This window comes from Aspergillus clavatus, genomic scaffold (genome assembly GCF_000002715.2).
Source record: "Aspergillus clavatus NRRL 1 1099423829805 genomic scaffold, whole genome shotgun sequence".
Classification (NCBI taxonomy): Eukaryota; Fungi; Ascomycota; class Eurotiomycetes; order Eurotiales; family Aspergillaceae; genus Aspergillus; species Aspergillus clavatus.
In genome coordinates this window covers 2,570,405-2,590,623 of record NW_001517094.1, presented here as the reverse complement: position 1 = coordinate 2,590,623, position 20,219 = coordinate 2,570,405, and the positions used below count along the sequence as shown (strand labels likewise).

General features: G+C 42.5%; 6 protein-coding genes across 6 annotated transcripts, besides 3 other annotated features; 4 read left to right on the top strand and 2 right to left on the bottom strand.

Moving 5' to 3' along the window:
• Positions 1–36: part of a microsatellite that runs on past the window's edge.
• A 969-nt stretch (positions 37–1,005) lies between these two features.
• Positions 1,006–1,098: a microsatellite.
• Positions 1,099–1,785: 687 nt separating this feature from the next.
• Positions 1,786–1,895: a microsatellite.
• Positions 1,896–3,871: 1,976 nt separating this feature from the next.
• ACLA_026820 (porphobilinogen synthase HEM2) lies at positions 3,872–5,089 on the top strand (the record flags this gene model as incomplete). Its single annotated transcript, XM_001269385.1, has 2 exons — positions 3,872–4,094; positions 4,164–5,089. The coding sequence occupies 2 exons, from the start codon at positions 3,872–3,874 to the stop codon at positions 5,087–5,089; spliced, it is 1,149 nt and encodes a 382-aa protein (XP_001269386.1).
• A 642-nt stretch (positions 5,090–5,731) lies between these two features.
• Positions 5,732–7,932, bottom strand: ACLA_026810 (uncharacterized protein; the record flags this gene model as incomplete). The annotated part of the gene is made up of 2 exons (XM_001269384.1): positions 5,732–6,951; positions 7,089–7,932. 2 exons carry the CDS (start codon positions 7,930–7,932, stop codon positions 5,732–5,734), a joined length of 2,064 nt encoding a protein of 687 aa, XP_001269385.1.
• Positions 7,933–10,242: 2,310 nt separating this feature from the next.
• Positions 10,243–14,081, top strand: ACLA_026800 (exportin CRM1; the record flags this gene model as incomplete). Its single annotated transcript, XM_001269383.1, has 11 exons — positions 10,243–10,308; positions 10,390–10,419; positions 10,487–10,559; positions 10,620–10,691; positions 10,751–11,463; positions 11,525–12,296; positions 12,343–12,813; positions 12,882–13,111; positions 13,186–13,564; positions 13,614–13,785; positions 13,841–14,081. 11 exons carry the CDS (start codon positions 10,243–10,245, stop codon positions 14,079–14,081), a joined length of 3,219 nt encoding a protein of 1,072 aa, XP_001269384.1.
• Positions 14,082–14,944: 863 nt separating this feature from the next.
• ACLA_026790 (PPP1R11/YPI1 family protein) lies at positions 14,945–15,606 on the top strand (the record flags this gene model as incomplete). The annotated part of the gene is made up of 2 exons (XM_001269382.1): positions 14,945–15,170; positions 15,314–15,606. 2 exons carry the CDS (start codon positions 14,945–14,947, stop codon positions 15,604–15,606), a joined length of 519 nt encoding a protein of 172 aa, XP_001269383.1.
• A 635-nt stretch (positions 15,607–16,241) lies between these two features.
• On the bottom strand, positions 16,242–18,145 carry ACLA_026780 (shugoshin family protein; the record flags this gene model as incomplete). Its single annotated transcript, XM_001269381.1, has 4 exons — positions 16,242–16,277; positions 16,352–17,124; positions 17,177–17,697; positions 17,751–18,145. The coding sequence occupies 4 exons, from the start codon at positions 18,143–18,145 to the stop codon at positions 16,242–16,244; spliced, it is 1,725 nt and encodes a 574-aa protein (XP_001269382.1).
• A 688-nt stretch (positions 18,146–18,833) lies between these two features.
• ACLA_026770 (DASH complex subunit DAD2) lies at positions 18,834–19,491 on the top strand (the record flags this gene model as incomplete). Its single annotated transcript, XM_001269380.1, has 3 exons — positions 18,834–19,077; positions 19,223–19,286; positions 19,362–19,491. 3 exons carry the CDS (start codon positions 18,834–18,836, stop codon positions 19,489–19,491), a joined length of 438 nt encoding a protein of 145 aa, XP_001269381.1.
• Positions 19,492–20,219: the final 728 nt, after the last annotated feature.

The following is a 20,219-nucleotide window of genomic DNA, read 5'->3' as shown; positions in this document are numbered from 1 at the left end:
GAAATACTAGAAGGACCTATCTTTATTATAGAAGAATTAATATTATTTTTTATACTAGATTATATATACTTACTATTATCTAGAGAACCTTTATTAGTACTATTATCTAACTTCTTATTATAATTACTAGTTATTACTACTAACTCTATAGGCTAATTACATAACTTATTACTATAATTAATAAGGAAACTAAGACTACTAGCTTAAATAATAGATTTATAGGAGTAAAAAAGATTAGTAACTATAGATAAGAAATATTTATTAAAGAGAATATATACTTATTAAGACTATTAGAATCTTATATATAAAGACCCTATATATAGAATAAATATACTAATCTCTAGTTACTCTAAGTATAGTTAGTATAGGACCCCTAAAAAAATATAAATCTATTATAACTAAGAGTAGAGATACATCCTCTAAAGAGACCCTTATCTAAGAAATAATTATTATAAGTTAATATATAGTTATAAGATATATCTTACTACTAAAGAATAGTAGCTAATATATAGCCTAAATAAGTATATTCCTTTATATCTAGCTTCTCCTTCTTATTAAACTTCTAGATAATTAGGTAAATATTATTTATTACCTTTAATATACTTTTATTAGGCCTGCTAAGATAAGCTTCTATTATTAGTAAGAGATAATTACTAAAGCTAGAAAGAATACTTACTAAACTTATTAGAAGTAATTATACTCTTCTAATAGATAAGATAGCCTTTACCCTTCTTTTATAGGGTATCTATATTCACTAAGTATAAGAAGAATATAAGAGACTAATATATAAAGAAAGAGGTTTACTAAAAAAAGATAATAATTAATATAATAAAAAGAAAGATGTTTATAGGAGAAGAAAAGAAAAAGAGAAGGAGAAATATAAGAGGTAAAAAGAGAATAAATAAGATAAAGTAGAGTTACCTAAAATTAAAATAAATAATACATAACCTTACCTTACCTTACCTCTATTATAATAACTATACTAGTGACCCTCCTTACTACACATAATCTGATACTACTTACTAAGCATGATCTGATGCTACTCACTAAATATAATCTAATATTACTTACTAAGTATAAATCTAATCCTACTTACTACATGTAATGGCACTCCCTTAGACTATAAGGATCTTTTAGTAAGGAGCTAGATAATCTACTAAGGATGGGCTTTACCTTAAGTAGGGGAGGATATAATATTAGTAAATAAATATTATAAGTAGATTAATAATTATTAAGGTTAACTCTAGGTTACTAAGATTAACCTAAGAAATCTCTATAATATTTATAACTTATCTTTTAGATAGATAGCTAGTAGCTAGGTATAAATAGAAGATCTTACCCCAGATAAGTAAAGAGGCATCAGCCCAGCCTATCTCTCTTCACCCCTGGTGATACTACCTTACCCTTGGTAATTCCACTAGTTAATAGAGTAGAGTAGGATTCTAGTAACCTATATTTACTTCTAGCCTAATAGGGATTATAATCCTATCTAGGGTAGGAGCCCTATAACTACTAATAGATTCCTCTATAAGTAGGGGAGAAAATAGGTATTTAGAGATAGCTCTATTATTAGGCTAAAAGCCTAGGTAGTAATACTACTAGTAATAGATATAAAGATATCCTAATTAGCTCTAGGAGTATCTACTAGAGGTAGTAGTAGCCTAAAGATAGAGGCTCCCCTTATGATAGGGGCTGGCCATACTCTTATTAGATTAATAAAAAAGGGCCTATATACAACCCTACATAGGGGGAGGAAGGCCCTTATAGGAATAAAAGAAAGAGAGATAGGAGGAGCCATAGTAGTAATAGTAATAATAGCAGGGGTAGTAGTAGCAGGCCTAGTAGTAGTAGTAGTAGTAATAAGTAGAGGGGTATAGTAGGCAGTAATAATAATATAAAGGCTACCTCCTCCTCCTTATATAAGAACTATTAATAAGAATATTATAGACTTATAAGCCTTTACTTACCTCTAGTAAGTTAGAGAGGATAGATAAGAGTAGAGATATAAAGAAGAAGATATAAAAAGATATTTTTCTATAAAATATCTTATAATATATTAACTACCTTTTTCTAAATATTATAAATCATAGAAGGTCCCTTACTAAAACTTTTATAATAAAAATTAGAAAAAAATATAAAAGATAAAGAGAAGAAGAGCTTATATACTTTATAAAAATTATTATTACTCTAAATCCTACTCTATAGAAATTTTATATAATAAGGCTATTAAGGGATTTATAGGAGTATTATAAAAATAAGTAATATAAATCTAAAATATATTATATAAAGATTTTAATAGTAATAAAAATATTATAGTTAAAGAGATCTAGCTATAACTAAGCCTTTATAAGAAGATAAATAAATATAAGTTTATAAAAGAAGAAGGTAGTAAACTATTTTTATTATTTATAATTTTTTTTTATATAAAAGGATTTTTATTAAATAAAGATTTTTACTAATATATCTTATTATAAATAAAGAATCTTAGATAGATTTTAGGGGCTAAGGTCTTTTAAGAAGAAGAATAGTTATAAGAATTATAAAGATCTATTATATATTATATTAAAGCTATCTTTATAGAGGAACTTAATAATAAGAAGACTCCTTATAAGAGGTTATATAAATAATTATATAACTTATAAAGATATAAATCCTATCTATAACTACTAAACTCTAAAGTTTAGTAATAATCTCTTTAAATAAGGACACCTATATTTAAATATATTTATGATCATTCTTCTTTTACACTAGTTTCTAATTCTCACAGATCATAGATCCTTATAGTAAGCTAGTAAATCAGAGATTATATACTAAATAAAATTAATTATAGGACTATACTCTATAGAGATAGAAGATAATTATTAGGAATAGTACTAGAGAATAATTCTATTAAATAAGCTAGGTAAGGTACTAAGGCTATACCTTAGTAAATAGTAGGGCTAGCTTAGTATATAATAGCCCAGTGTAAAAAGTAGTTAACTTTAAGATTCCTTAAGTTTATTAAAGTACTCTATATTTAATTTTTAGATAAAATAATATAAGTATTTAGATTTTAGATAAGATAATAAGGTAATATTTTAGGTTGCACAAGCCATAAGTGCTTATTAATAATCTTGGCAGTCACATGTATGGGGTATGGCTCATATGAGCAGTCTGGACTGCTCATGTGAGCTGTGTACACAAGCTAAAATCTATTTTAATATGGTAAAGGGTAGTGTAAGCATCACATGACTTCTTCTTATAATTCACAGATTTACTGCTCGCCGGACTAAAATTACAGGCTCACCCGACGTGCAACCACAGTGCTAACTGCTAAGGGGGCACTGGGGCAGTATTATATGACAGGGCTTACCCTATTAGCCAGTGTGTACCTGCTAAGACCCTTACTGAGCTTCTATATGAGCATTGCACATTCAGCTCCTAGATAGAACTCCAAGCATCTCACTAGATTCCTAGTTTCATGCAAATCTTCAAGGACTACCTGATGGTAGTAGGTATAGACTTAATGGTAAAGAAGATGAATAGCCTCCTCTATCTATGCTGGCTATGTTGAGGATAAGTGGTTTACTGCCACAGGTTACCATCAGCGGGCCGAGTGACACTTACATAGTATATTAGTAGTAGATTGAAGATTCTGCCGGCAGAAACCTAGAGAAATGGGTAGTGATGGATGGATGGGCTGCTAAATGCTCCTGTACCACCGACCTTCTTTCTACACCACAGTCCACCCTATGTCATTCATTGCACCCTAATCACAATATATATAAGGATGGCTGATTAAGAAACTACACAAGAAAGACAGTGTAAGGTAAAGAAGTCAGACTACAATTTCCACAACAGTCAATACCTCCTTTCACATTAAGCACAAAGGATGTCTTTCTCAACTCTTGTTTCAGACCTTGCATTCAGGGACAGCCACGATGATAGAAACTCCCAGATATCCCATTTACAGTCTCATGTCACACCCAGATCATATGCAAGCACTGCTGCCACAAGTGTCAGCATATCTGGTGATATTTCAAGTCAACTTCATGCTGGCTATAGCCATCCATTGACCAGATCATGGCAAGCTGAAAGACAACTGACAAAGGTTCGTATGGCTCAAAGATCCCCAAATCTCCAAAGAACGCCTCATGCGTTGTCTTGTGGCTCTTTTTCACCAGTGGCGCATCTGATTTGTATCCAGGAGATGTTAATCTATCCGCTTTTCATCACGGACAATCCTGATGAGGAGACACCCATCCCATCCTTGCCTAATCAATATCGTCGCGGCCTGAACCGCCTTGTTCCCTTCCTCAAGCCACTTGTCCAAAAGGGACTACGCTCAGTCATTCTCTTTGGAGTTCCGCTTCACCCATCCGCGAAGGATGCTCTGGGAACCACTGCGGATGATCCTTCTGGTCCAGTGATTCAAGCGATCCGTCTTATCAGATCCCGGCTTCCTCAGCTTTATATTGTAACAGATGTTTGTCTTTGCGAATACACCTCTCATGGCCATTGCGGTATCTTGCGGGAGGATGGAACGCTTGACAATGCCCAGTCTGTTGATCGGATTTCAGATGTTGCTCTGGCGTATGCTGCTGCTGGTGCGCACTGTGTTGCTCCTTCTGATATGAATGATGGGAGAGTTCGTGCTATCAAACTCAAATTAATCGAAGCTGGGTTGGCGCACCGTGTTCTCCTCATGTCGTACAGTGCGAAGTTCAGTGGTTGCCTGTACGGACCGTTTCGTGATGCCGCTGGCTCTTGCCCCTCGTTTGGGGACCGCAGATGTTATCAGCTCCCACCCGGTGGTCGGGGTCTTGCGCGGCGCGCCATACAGCGAGATATAGGCGAAGGCGCTGATATAATCATGGTGAAGCCTGCGAGCAGCTATCTGGATATTATCAGGGATGCAAAGGAGCTCGCAAAGGACATGCCAATTGCAGCGTATCAGGTTAGTGGCGAGTATGCCATGATACATGCTGGTGCCAAGGCTGGAGTATTCGATCTGAAGTCAATGGCATTTGAAAGTACAGAAGGGATACTGAGGGCCGGGGCTGGAATTGTCGTGAGTTATTTCGTGCCGGAATTTCTGGACTGGCTTTAATGTATAAGAAACATTATCTTTCAGTATTGCATTTTACTCCAGTATTGTAGGTACCAAATGTGATGTTCTGCCTCATGTCTATCTTTCCCTTTGGTCCGGCTATCACAGCAAAAACAGTATTTGTCAACATGTTTATCTTATAATGCTTCGTAGAGTATAAGGCCCATTTGGCTCTTGCCCAGTATTACTGGCATATATAAGAGCGGTTTCTGGGATTCCATATGCATTAATGTCGCATGTACATTTGATTATACCGAACCTACAATGTGGTTCGAGGTATCTAAAGGAAGAAAAATGGGAAGAACGAGTAAATGAAAAGCGATTGTTCGGACGCAATCCTCGTTCAGAAAAGAAAACCGATGTTGATAGGACAGTAGCGTCAGGCATACCACCGTTTGTCCTTGTTTTAAACATTGAACCTATCTCAAAACATGGAAAAATGCCCCTTAATGATTTGGTACACGAGGATAGTTGAAGGCCCGACCTTCGGTGCTCACAGATTTCCCCGGATACCGACCACATTCGAACCAAGGCTGATATATACATATAACTCACAATATAGCTGCTGAGACGTAGGCAATAGAGAAGCGTGATCCACATCATACCGTAGAAAAGTCATAGGGACGAGTCCCTGGATATCTGTCACATGTAGCTCGGTTTAAGACCCTGAAAACCGTAGGCTACAATATCAGATTTCACTACCTCACCTGGAGCCACATATGCTCCCCGCCGGAGACGTACCCCTGGGTAAATCGTGCAGCCAGCACCCACGTAACAGTCCTCCTCGATCGTCACAGGACGGCCTTGATAGCGACTCTGGGAACCCTTCCGTTCTTGCATGTTTGCATGAGCCATTGAACTGAGAATAGTGACTCTGGGCCCTATCCACGTATGAGCACCGACAGTGATCGAACAATCATCCACAAAGAGGCAGTGCTCAGATATCATGACGTCTTCACCGATGTGAATGTTAAATCCATAGTGGCATTGGAAAGGCGACTCGACAACAGCACCTTGTCCAATGGATCCCGCGGGTCGAGGCGCGCTCATACTTGAAGGAGATCCAACGATTGAGCCTGAGGGAACCAGAACTTCTTTTAGCAAGCGATTTTGTTCCTTCGTAGTTAACCCTGATAGTGGATTACATGCATTATTGAAGCGCCACAGGGCGGCTTTGCAACGCTCTCGTTCCTCTACAAGATGTATATCGAAAGGGCGATATAGCTCGCCACGAATCATCTTGTCCTTCTCTGATTCATCTCCAGGCACAGTGCGGGATGAGAGCTGATGCTCGATGCTCAATGCCATCCGAGCCTGTGCCTGTGGGCTGCTTGCGTCCACGCTGCCCGTGTGAGCTGGCCGCTGGTCAAGACCACTCTGGTAAAGTGATACCCCGGGCTTCTGATGAGACCCATGTGGCATATCTCGAATCGATGGAACGATCTGATAATCCGATTTAGGATGTCCATCGCAGGACAATTCGTGTATTGATGGGACCTCTCGATAGTCGGGCTTAGACATATGATCCGGTATAAATGCAGTATGGCCTGCATTGGGCCAATTTCGTTTGGACCATGACCCACGAGTCGAGCTGATTCCCGTGGGACTTGCACTGAAAGGACCCGCATTTCGGTCAGACTCGTCGCTGATGATTGCTCTCATCTTTCCCGAATCAATCTGTTCGGTCAAGACTTGCTGCCGCTCGTGAGGTTGGCTTAAGTCGTGCACATACTGACCCCCAACATCAGAATATCCTTCCTTCGATTGCAGCGGCACTGGGGTTTTCGCACTCGATGGTTTTTGCCATGTACTTCGAGAAGAATAACCTTCACAGAGGAAACCGCCCCTGATACAATTGTTGCCTGCAGAGAGATATATTGAGCGATCGCCGTTTGATGAATAACAGTAGAATCTTGTTGGCATGGCGGAGTCATGAGATATGACTTACAGGCAGGATGCTGTTCATCACATTTTTTCTTCCTCCTACGGCAGGTCATACAACCTGTCTTTGTTCGGTTGCTAAACACGCGTTTCCGTTTCGGAGCAACTTGTACGGCGGCCTGAGGTCGTTCTTGTGCAAAGGTGGACATCGCAGAGGGTTCTTCTGATTGCGTAGATTCTTCTGCCAAGCGATTGGCCGTACCCCAAGATTTATGCACCGTACCTGGAGCATCGTGCGTTTGAGATTCACGCTGAAGTACTTCTGCCAATTGAGCATCGGAAGCATCAATTTGTTGTGCGCGTTGTGCCTGTTGCACCAAATGGGAGTCGTAATCATTTATCGGAGTATTCAGAGACGAGGGTCGGGAACCCTCATGCCTATCCGATCGAACTACTGAGGGTGGAGCGTTTCTGGCCTCATGATCGTTATGTGGTGACCCCGGAGGGTGAAGAACATTTGAATGCGAATGAGAATCGGAAGCCTCGTCTGTGTATCCGACTGGACTTCGAGGACCTTTAGAAACTGCCATAGAAACGCTTTGTCTTTCACCCGACTCTGATCGCTTCCTCTTGTTCGCTTTCTGTATTGCTAATGATGGAGCCTGGTAGTTTAACGACTGATGGGAGGCTTGTTCGTCCTGGTCGCTTCCCATAATTCCACCGTCGCGAACACGCTCATCAGGTCGAGGCGCGGCCTCAACTTCAATTCTTCCTTGAATTTCGAACGAATCTCCCTGCTCCTCGGCGTTCGATAAGTCTGCAGTGGACGAATCAGCTATTCCCGACATTGTGGTATCCTTCCCGTTCACCGCAGTAAATCGAGAAGGACTCTGATTCTCCGGTTTGGACATTCTCTCCGTTTCATGGCCATTCATTCGTGAATTAGCGGGGATGGTGCTCATTGTTCTCAGAAATAACGTGACCAATGGTGTGGGAAATGGTGAATATGTGTAAATGTACTGCGAGAACCTTTGGAGCCACCACAACAGATTTGAGCGTTGAGGTTGAAGAATATTGTGACTGAGCAACTGTTGACCCTAGGGATCGACAATGACACTTTTATGAATTTCGCATTGCTTAGCTGGGGCCGGTGGTGGATGGAGAAAGTAGCATAGGAAGGCTAGCAGATGCCAGGTGTAGCGCCAATTCCAGTGGTGAATGTCCTATACAGGAAGTGCTGTAGGACTTAACCACTATTCAGTAAGGTGGTGTCTTATCATAAACATGCAGGTCGGATGGTGTATAGCCATATAATATTATTGATGAAATCAAACCCAGGAAGGAAGAATGGTTGCAAAAGACGCAGAGAGAGAAAATGGAATGATAACAATCACAATCTAGAAGTGCTTGTTGATTGTTTAACTGGTTGGAGACATGGAAAGTCAATAAGCGCGCAGTGTGGTGTCAGCCAATATCTATATCAACATGAAAAAGGTGACCAAAAGACTAATCCAAAGATGTTGATGTACATAAATTTGTGTCAACCAAGGCAAAGAGAAGAAGTATTAGTGATTACAGAACAGCTAATGGATCCACCCTGCACTGTATTACTCGAGAGCAAGAACTGAAGGTTGATAGATAGTAGGTACCTTACTCTGTACTTGTTGGGTCAATCCACAAATGAGGGGTTGGGACTCAAGAGGTTTGGATTGAGATAGGGGCATATCATAGGTAATCATCCAGGTACTGGGCCAGGTGTACCTTGAGCACCGGGTACTAACTACTAACTAGATACTACTACGACTGCGAAGAGACTAGGTAATCCTCATATGCATACAACTAAAAGAAATGGAAAGGGAACACCAGGACTCCAAAATAATCTAATCCGCAAAACAAATGGAAATAAAAAGAGTTGGCCAACAATTAAGTTGATAAATTGGGGGGAGAAACAAAAAAAGGAAATTACAGGGTAAATAGAACTATTCAATCCCATCATAGTGGTTTATTTGCTTTGGTAGGTTCATCCCCCATGTGTTATGGATATCCCAGGACAGATCTCATGTTCAGCATCTGGAATACTATCATACTGCTTCATACCAGCCTCAAGGGTGATGGAGGCTATGCTTCTCAAGGCCACAACCATGTTATTTACTAGCATGATGACTATCTTCCTGTTGACCTCACAGACTCTCCAGACATGCCCAGTGCTGGATGCCAAGTATGTAAGAAAATGCTAGGTACCACTTTAAAGTATGTAGAAAGTTCTGTGTCCCACCAAAAGCCTGAGTCTCCTGGTGCATGCAAACCATGAATATCCAATTTAAACTCTACAGTGTCATTCTAAGAATATAACTCCCCCCCCCCCCCCAAATCACCTGTAGTCAAATAGGCTGAGGAATTACTCCATCGTAGATAATTCGTCCCCTCCTGTAGTCCATCATATTGCTTCCACTAGGGTCGCATCCATTATGTTAGAGCAAAGATTAATCCTTATCCATAGAGCAATGGAACCATTTAGGTCCGTCTGTTGGTTAGACGAACCTGCACTTCTCACTGATTACGCGGCAAATGAGCATTATAGATAGATATTGAAGCTGGAACCTGCTGCGGTAACCTACAGGTGGCAGAGAGGAACGATCATCTTGATTCCTTATGATACACTCGTGCATTGACAGACCGGCCAGTGGTCCTGAAAGGGTTCCTTTGAGAGGAACCTGTCTCATAGGAATGACTGGAATTTCACTGATTGATCGCGCACTAGAATAATATAGAATAGAGAGATGAGACTGACATCTATGATCTAAGTATATACGTGTTGCGGGAAAAGGCCCATTGTCCTTCTCTTCGGACTCTGACTAAGCGATTTATCAAGTAGTTGATACTTGAGCATGATGCATCTTTCAAATCCAGTTTCACTCACTTCACCGCCAACAACCACCGCTTGGATGCGCTAATCTATATTTCAATTTGCAGATTTGGCCTTGAGAATTTCAGCAAAAGAAAAAGCGATACCCTGTTTGAGATTGGAATCGCCATCGAGTTGCCTCCCAGTTGCCAATAGCTCATTTGCTCCAATATCTCCAGTGAACCCCTCCGAAAGAGCCTCAACCCCACCGAATCTCCCATCCACTCACTCAGCTTTGCGCTGTGCATGGTCCAACCGTCTAAGATACTATTGAAGAATTAACATATTACCTCCTTCAATACCCTTGCTCTAGCTTGGTGTTGGAAGTCACACCATTCGACGACAAGACTCTACTCCCTGGGACAGGATGTCTGTTTCCATACAAGAGTTGGACAACACTGTCCGCGCCTTCTACGAGGGCAAAGGAGATCTGGTGAGGCTATAGATTGATAGTTTTTAAACACCTATAATTGGCCTAAATGGCTAATATATGATCGTGGCTCTGCTTCTCCAGCAAAAACAAGCCCAGCAAACGTTGACAGAAGTGAGTCTCAAGTGTAACTTCAAAAGGACCAGTGGAAGAGACTGATCAAACTGACTTGGATAATTAGTTCAAGCAAAACCCCGATGCTTGGTTGATTGTGGGCAATATTCTCCAGGAATCATCGTACCCCCAGACTAAATGTACGACCGCGATTTCATATCAAAGCATACCTTGTTCCTCCAGTATACTGATTGTCCTAGACCTCGCCCTTCAAGTTCTTGACGATGTGATCATGACACGATGGAAAGTATTACCGAGAGAGCAGTGTCTGGGTAAGTGGCTACTCGTCTCTCTATTCTGAGTCTGCGACCCAGCTACTCACATCTCCCAGGAATCCGCAACTTCATCGTCAATTTCATCATCGAAAATTCGAAATCGGAAGAAAAGCTCAGAAGCGAACGCGCGTTTTTGAACAAACTCAACCTGGTTCTTGTTTCAATTCTCAAGCAGGAGTGGCCTCACAACTGGCCAACGTTCATCAATGAAATTATCTCGTCTTGTCATACAAGTCTCTCTATCTGCGAAAACAACATGGCTATCCTTCGCCTGTTATCGGAGGAGGTGTTTGATTTCTCACAGGATCAGATGACCTCTGTGAAGGCCCGAAACCTCAAGACTTCAATGACGCAGGAATTTTCCTCGATTTTTCAATTGTGCTCCGAGGTGTTGAATACAGCAAACCAGCCGAGCCTTGTTAAAGCCACATTGGAAACTCTTCTTCGATTTCTCAACTGGATTCCTCTGGGATACATATTCGAAACACCTATCATTAATACGCTCTTAACGCGTTTTCTCGACGTTCCTGAATTTCGAAATGTGACACTGAAATGCCTCACCGAGATTGGAGGGTTGCAAATTGGCAATCCCTACAATTATGATGAGAGACTAGTCCAGATGTTCACTGAGACCTTGACGATAGTTTCAAAAACCATTCCCCTCTCGATGGACCTGAAGCAAACCTATGCGAAGAGCAATTCAAGGGATCAAGAGTTTGTTCTCAATCTGGCCTTGTTTCTCTCGAGCTTTTTCAGTGCTCATTTGAATGTAAGTGGTGGTGAAATAGCAGCAGTGGTTGCAGCGATGGAACTAATCACTAATCCTCCAGCTCATCGAAAAATTACCGAACCGGGACTACCTTACACATGCTCACTTTTATCTCATCCGTATCAGTCAGATCGATGATAGAGAGGTTTTCAAGATTTGCTTGGAATACTGGATCAGACTTGTCCAAGAGCTGTACGAAGAAATGCAGCAGCTTCCAATTACGGACATTAATCCTCTTGTTAGCATGGGTGTCAGTGGCTTGTCTAATGGAGGAGCACCACATCCTAGCACTCTTGCTAACTATCCCCTCCGCAAGCATAAGTATGAGGAGGTTTTGTCCAACTTGCGTACAGTGATGATTGAGAAAATGGTTCGGCCAGAAGAGGTTCTGATTGTTGAGAATGACGAAGGCGAAATTGTGCGCGAGTTCGTCAAAGAAAGCGATACGATTCAACTTTACAAGACAATAAGGGAATGCTTGGTCTATCTGACACATCTTGACGTTGTTGACACGGAGAATATCATGATCGAGAAATTGGCCAAACAGGTTGATGGATCCGAATGGTCCTGGGCCAATTGCAATACCCTTTGCTGGGCGATTGGTTCGATTTCAGGAGCCATGAATGAAGAGACAGAAAAACGCTTCCTTGTCACCGTGATCAAGGACCTTTTGGGCCTCACAGAAATGAAGCGCGGAAAAGACAACAAAGCTGTTGTTGCCAGTAACATCATGTATATTGTAGGGCAGTATCCTCGCTTTCTGAAGGCTCATTGGAAATTTCTGAAGACGGTTGTGAACAAATTATTTGAATTTATGCATGAGACGCATGAAGGTTCGTTTATTTCCTGGCATTGAAGTCCTTTTCTCACCCACTCTAGGTGTCCAGGATATGGCTTGTGATACATTCATCAAGATCGCCAATAAGTGCAGGCGGCATTTTGTTGCTCTGCAGCCTGGTGAAAATGAGCCATTCATTGAGGAGATCGTGCGCAATATGAGAAAGATCACATGTGATCTCTCCCCGCAGCAAATTCATACTTTTTACGAGGCATGCGGCTACATGATCTCTGCCCAAGGTCAAAAGGGCCTTCAAGATCGCTTGATCGAGAACTTGATGTCCCTCCCCAATTCGGCCTGGGATGCTATCATATCCCAGGCGAATCAGGATCCGTCAATTCTTCAAGATGGTGAAACAATCAAAATTATCGGGAATATTATGAAGACAAACGTGGCGGCTTGTTCCTCTATTGGAACCTATTTCTATTCTCAAATTGGTCGCATCTATCATGACATGCTGAATATGTATCGTGCTTCCAGCCAACTCATAAATGACGCCGTTGCGCACGATGGTAAGTCTGTTTGGAGCGCCTTCTTTCTCGATACTTCATCCTGTTCGCAAGATTTTAATCCGCAACAGGTAATATTGCGACGAAGACACCCAAAGTTCGGGGGCTCAGGACCATCAAGAAGGAAATCCTGAAACTTATCGACACTTACGTGCAGAAAGCTGACGACCTGGAAATGGTGAACGCAAACATGGTCCCGTCCCTCCTCGAGGCTGTTCTGGTAGATTATAATCGGAATGTCCCCGACGCCCGGGAAGCAGAGGTCTTGAACGTCATGACGACAATTATCCACAAACTACACGTACGTCACATTTGCATACCGAGTTCGTTTTTTCTCCCGCGGATTCTGGGTCTAATCTATCCTTTCTTCTTTAGAGCCTCATGGAGGACAAGGTGCCGTTGATCATGGAGAGCGTTTTTGACTGCACTCTCGAGATGATCAACAAAGACTTCCATGAATATCCGGAGCACCGTGTACAGTTTTTCAAGCTACTCCAAGCAATAAATCTCTATTGTTTCCCAGCCCTACTCAAACTTGATGCCACGCAATTCAAGTTTGTGATCGATTCTTGCATGTGGGCTAGTAAACACGACAATCGTGAAGTGGAGAACACTGGCCTTACAATGTGCCTTGAGTTGATGAACAACATGGCTGAGACTGATACGCAAACATCGTCGATCTTCTTCCGTCAATTCTACATCCCGATCTTGCAAGATGTATTTTTCGTCCTCACAGACAGTGATCATAAAGCAGGTTCGTTTCATTCATAGAGGTCGAAGAACTCACGCTTATGATTTCACAGGATTCAAGTCTCAGGCAATGCTGTTATCACGTATGTTCTATTTTATCGAATCGGGCAAAGTGCAGGATCCTATTTATTCCCCTGAGCAAGCACCACTGGGAACATCCAACAAAGACTTCTTGCAAGAATATGTCGCAAACCTCCTGCAGACTGCCTTCAAGAATCTTCAAGAGTGAGTGTGGCCAGTATACTGTCCACTGGTTCGAGTGATGCTAAATTTGTCGTAGGGTGCAAATCAAGCAGTTTGTAATCGGCCTGTTCACCTTTAACGATGACTTTAACAAATTCAAAACTCATTTGCGGGACTTCCTGATCTCTCTGAAAGAATTCGCTGGCGACAATGCCGAGCTTTATGCAGAAGAGAGAGAGCAGGCCCTGCGAGATGCACAAGCTGCTGAAAGAGACCGCGCAATGAGAGTTGGAGGTCTTCTGAAGCCGTCTGAGATGGACCAGGAGGATGAGCTCTGACTCGATAAAGAATTGCGCTCCGAACTGACCGTGCTCTCGTCATTGGAAGTGGCAGAAATCTTCGTGGGGTCGGTGCCGCCAACAACAGCGGATTTCGATGGCTGGTCCCTCTATGGGCTCTGATACGAGAGTACTAGATTCTGCTATACACAATCCCTAGGCAGGCTATCTGTCAATCAAGATTGCTCGCCTCTGCCACCCCGAGTTCTCTTGTTTCTGCGTCCAATAAGGATCACATTTTTGGGCTTTCTCTGGACGGGCTGTCTTTGTCAGATTTTCATTCGTCTCGCTTTACTTCGCTTAAAGGGGCGGGATACAGTCAAGACAATTAGCATAAACAATAATAATGTCTTCTGCTAATCTCTTTTCCTCGGATACATCTCTTTGCTTCTTCAATTGCGTCTCCAGTATTGACCAGGCTTGGGAATATCGGCAGGATAGCGATCTTACAGCTCAAATATCACAATCTTCACCAACATGTAGATGGATTCTCTGAGTATTCCCTTGTACTTGTGGGTTGCCTATACTGCTTGACAGTGATGTCTTTTGTGACAACTTCCAGTATTAAGAATATCTTGCTAAAATCTCTTTTACCATCGCAGTGAATAGTTTTAAGACTTCATTTTGATAAATTTGCTTCCAGGGGCCATACCCGGAGTAATTACTAATTATAATTATGAGTCGGATGATTTTGCTCATACGGAGTATATTAATAATAATAATACTGCCATCACTCCACCTAGCATAAAGCACTTGGCGGATTACCCTCTAGCTCCTATCACGACAAAGATTACCTACATTTCATTGACATCTCCACATGACAACACTCATTGCATAGATACATCCGTTAGTCATTCCTGAAGATGTCTCGCACTCAACAGGCGCCTATGAATGCCGGTTCTGCTTCTGGCGTCCAGGTGGCATCCCCACTTTCGCAAGATAATTCGACTATTCGCGTTTCAGGTACACTGAGACTCAGGGGGGATAATGGAACAAGGAATAATGGTGAAGATCTAACGACAACGCGGCACATAAGGTGGAGTGAAGATGTTGTAGACAACGAAGGGATGGGCAAAAAGAGCTCTAAAGGTGAGAAATTATCTCTAAGTCGCCATATATTTATTTATTTCCATCTTCCTTCGCTTGATCACTGCTTTATCGATTTTCTTTCGCTCCCAAAACTTCAAGTCGAAGGCTAACTTTATTGATGACTGCTTGTCCTTGGTGCACAGTCTGCTGCATTTACCATAAAGATCGGCCTGTGGGAGAAAGCAGTTCTGAATCAGATGACACGGATTCAAGTTCTGACGACTGCAGTGACTGTGATTCAGATACACGGATTCCTACGCACAAAGGTGATCAAGGTGGAGAAGCTTCTAGCAGGTGCTCACCAAGCCGACTTGCAGAAAGAAAATGCGGCACCTCTTGCTCAAAGCGACATAGTAAGCAGCGCTCGCGAAGACATATGAGCCCGAATGCATATGAGAAAATGCCAAAATTCAAGGGACAACCAGGGAAACGATGACATACTTCTTGAATTTGAAATGGTCCTGACTGGCGCCTACTATGCTGCCCAGGACACGTTGAATGCGACCCAATCCCATCTTCTCCTCTGTCGAATGTTCTTTCCTTTCCAGGCATGCGGCCTGGGTCGCATCAATACGAGAAAGCGAGAAATACTCTCCACCTCGGAAGTTCTATCGGCACTGTATGATGTTCATTCTTGTTGGTCAGGAACACCGGAACTAGCATTAGGACAGAGGAGCAAGGACTTTCCACAAGACCTCATGATGGGACCTAATGCGATATCTATAATATGTACAAATAAAAAAGCTTCGTTAGGACTGAAGCTGTTTTAGATTCTCGACCGCAAAACAGAAGATCAACAAAGTGAATTGAGAGCTATGTTTAGACTGTCAAGGTCATAGCATCATAGTTTTTCTTCGAGCAGTCGCTCTCTGGCCACGTCTGGTTTTTCTTTTGTCTATTGCTCGCGAGTCATAATTTGCATCTCCATCTAATTCTGTGCAATCAAGGTTGACATCTCGCGTTGGCACCGCGGCCGGCGAAACATTGGAGGGAATGCTCGATGATGACAACGTTCGAGTTGCTGTGACAAACGCTACCCCGAGAGTATGGCTGGCGTCCTCCACAGAGGTGCTAGACTGTGAGGAGTGTCGTCGAGGTTGTTTCGCTCTGTCAGTTATCGATAAAAGGTGGGTCTCCACTGGAGCCTGCACATTATCTATTTCCGTCCTTTCTGCGCTTACAGCGCTAGTCAAATCGTCATTTGCGAGTTCGTGCTCCAAACCGTTGTCTTGAAAGCTTCCATCAAACTCATCGGCGCCCACAAGTCGCTCAGCGATACACTGATTGTTATCGACATCCCCAAGGAACAGCGTGTTCTTTGGCGGTATAGTCTTTCTTTTTCTCCGGGAAACCGTGTTTAGGGATGACTTCGTTGAGCCAGCCGTGGGCTTTTGTAGAGCTGTATCAAAGGCCTCAGAGGTTTCATATGATTGCTCTACCTGGGTCACGTTGTTTTGTAGCCCTTCACCAATAGTAGCGTCCTGATTGGCATCTGTGCTTGGAGGTTTCCTCAAGTGTTCGCGTGCGACAGCAGGAACAAATTCGTTTGTCGGTCGACGCATTTTGTCTCTCAGATTCGGTTCTGCATAGCTTACGACAGATCTCTGACGTCTGGTCGGGCGCGAGGGAACGCTGGACACTTCAATTATTCCTTCATTCTTATCCTGGCGGCCAGAAATTGCAGGCGACGATAATCTTAATTTTTGAGCTCCGTGGTCGGCAAATTCAACAGCATTTTGTGAGTCGCTTTCATCAAGTTCAACTCTATCCGGCCGGTCAAAGGGAAATCCTTGGTCCAAGACTTCTGATTTTTGTGTGTTCTTTCCTTGCTTAATTTGTACTGCATTGAGCTTTTTCTTATCGTCCTTCTGTTCTGATGCTTTTTTGCGGTCACAATTCTTGATATCAGTAGGATACCCCTTTTTTGGGGAAATATTGCTAAGATTGGCGTTTTCTGCATGCACGTAATTAGCTGCTGCTCATATTGCGATGGGGTTGTCGCATACTTGGCTTAAGTACTTTACGCCGAGGCACATCATGATAGTTGGGAATCGGCTTCAGCTGAGCTTCTTCTCGCAGCGGTGAAACCCTTTCGCGAATAGACACAGGTTGATCATTCTCTCTCGGTGCTGGGTGGCATGGGCGTCTAAATTGAAAGTCATCATCGCCTGCAGGTATATGCTCATATTCTTCAACACAATCTGTGCTAAACTTCCTCTTGGTCCCAGTTTTAGACGCGGAGTTTGCCTTGCCCCGCTCCGAAGAAGTTGCTCTCTCGAGATGAAAGTCAGTTGTGCTAGCGACATTCGGCTTTTTTCTCTTTCTTGTCTCAAGAGTTGGGGGTAACGCTGTCTCATCGAAATCCCCATCAGTGCTTGCTGTCTCGATAATCTCAGATCTCCTTGGTGAATCTTCAGGGCTGATCTCGCCATCGCTGATCATCCCCGATAAAGATGGGGCTTCCCCCGACTCTTGCAATGGATAAATTTCTTGCTTACAATCAACAAGGTTCTGTATCTCCTGTGATCTGATAATGCTAAGCAGATATCAAAGTATCATAGGATTGATGGGACCACTTACTCAAGTGTCTTTCTTGGATAGCATTTGTCTTCTAGTATGGCTGGGAGTCTCCCTTGTTCCTCAGGCACCGCTTTGTTTCCAGAATGCAGTCCTTCCATTGTGGATTCGGTGATTGGGAATCTTGAGTGGCCTTGATTTGCAGCCTCTGAGCTATCGTCACACGATTTGGCAAATTTGCGCGGTAGCGCGCCCAATTCACTGACGAGATGATTCAGTTCCCACAATTTGCTGTCTAGTCTGGACTTGATGTTATGGATCCCCTCATGAAGCGACCTTGCCGCTTCGAATCTTTCTAGCTCTTGACTCAGTGTGATCACTTGCTCCCGTAACGAAACATTTTCGGAGAGTAGATGAGAAACTTCTGATTCGAGACTGCGGATCCGAAGAGATTGCATGGAGTTAACGCGGGCAATTTCGCGATTCTGCCGTACAAACCGTCGTTTCACTATTTGTGGTTCAATCAGACCCTGGTGCGATCATTCAAAGGGGACGTAGATATCAATGCCATATATAGAAGACAATGGGAGAATAATCACGCGAAGAATATGGGGAGACTTACAGATATCAACAGACTCCATTGGAGTTGTTGCTTCATTCAATCGGGCCATTGTAGGATCCTAAAGCCAAAGGGGGGTTCTTTTGGCTCTTTGCAGATAGGTTGATAGCTGGCCTAGTATTCACGTAGTATATAAATCAAGGATATGGGCTGGATACTTCAGATTTCAATCGATCCGGGCATTGCATATCGGAGCATATTGAATAAAATACCTGATGGACCAGACCGGATTGTGATTGTAAGATCCCGTTGTTGACGTTTGTCCGTATCAGGCTTAGTGTGGCGTAGAGAGGAAAATCAACAAGCAAGTTAGCAACAGGTTAACAGCAAGAAGCCCACTCAGATGTTATATAATCAAGCTTAGCATCACTATCATCCAGAATCCATATTGCGACTCCCCAGGGTTCAGTATTCTCCAATTCAACCACTTACCTCCCGTGGGACATAGTCAGAACTCGATGTGAAAAACACTCATCGAATTCCTTGGCCCCTTGCGCTCAATTGAACACGCAGCCGGTGTCTGTCTCATGGCATATTCATCGTCGCGTTCCACCTTTGCGGCGGGAAGCTCATCCACCTCATCGACCATCCGCCAACAGAGTGGCCATAATGCTGCAACTCACCAGCAATCTACAGTACTGGCGTTACGCATTGAATCAAAAAAAGCCGAGCTTGCGAATTTGAAACAGCTTCGCGAGATGAGCGATGTTCTGTCGAAGCAAATGCAGGCTCTAGAGACTAAGATAGGGACTCTCAAAGATGGGACAGAAGGTTTGTTGCCTCTTTGATTCAGCGCGCCTGAATGGCCTTCCGACTATAAATATGAACTATACCATATGCGGTCTTCAGGCATGGAGGAGAAAGGAGCAAGATGCGGGTTCAATTCACTAACTTGCGCAAACATTCTGGCATCTAGCTGTGGCTTGCGTTCTGGCAAATTGGGATAATGTCTTACGAGCTATTAATATGGCTTCAAGTAAGTTTCATACTTTCATCCATTGTGCTTAACAGACGCCACACATGTTGCTGACACCATACCTACCAACGCAAGTGAGAACTGCAGACCTCAAAAGCTCAACGGAGCATTCGTTGTCCCAGACAGATAGCGACAAGGCCATTGACCGCAACCTCCCCGCCACTCTAGTTCGAATCCCTGCGAAACAACCAGGAAGTTCTCGAAGTTGAATATTTCAGCCTGAACTATTCATTGCCCACCAAATAGTGGGCCTAGTAGAGGGCTAGGGCTCTCATCTTATCCAACTTTCTGAATTTTTTTTTGAGGATTCTGGTCTAAGATATGATTATACAAGATGCCTGTATGGATTAGTTTCCAAAGCCGAGGTAATCGAAATAAAACCCGACTGTGGATGTACTATAACAATAATATCATTGGCTACAGTGTGGTTTCAGTTAGCTTCCTTGAGTTCTCGTATGCACTGTGAGACTTGTACCTGAGATTATCTCATGTGAACTGCCCTGGCTCTATTGCTTTACAGAAAGAAAGAAAAAAAGAAACAGAAACGAATAAAGGCTAGGATTGAGATTGGTCCAGAATATGTATTTTAGGAGATATGATCGTTGGCTTGCAGAACCATAGCATGGCTTGAAGACGTCTCTCTTATTCCTTTCGTCCAAACCATACAGCAATATTTGAGTAAAGCTGCAAGGCACTGTTGGCAGTATATATCTCAATAAATCATCGCCTCATTCTAGGGGTGGCACCGGCGCAATAATGTCTAGAATGCATATGTGAATTTGGTTGTGACAGATTTGGGCAGTACATAAATCCAGAGTACACATGGGAGCCCCAACCATGAGTAAATTTGCTGTAGGTATTAATCAAATGAGGTCATTCCCAACAATGGAACATCGATACTCATTGAGGCGTCCTATAACTTTCCGCATCCATGCTG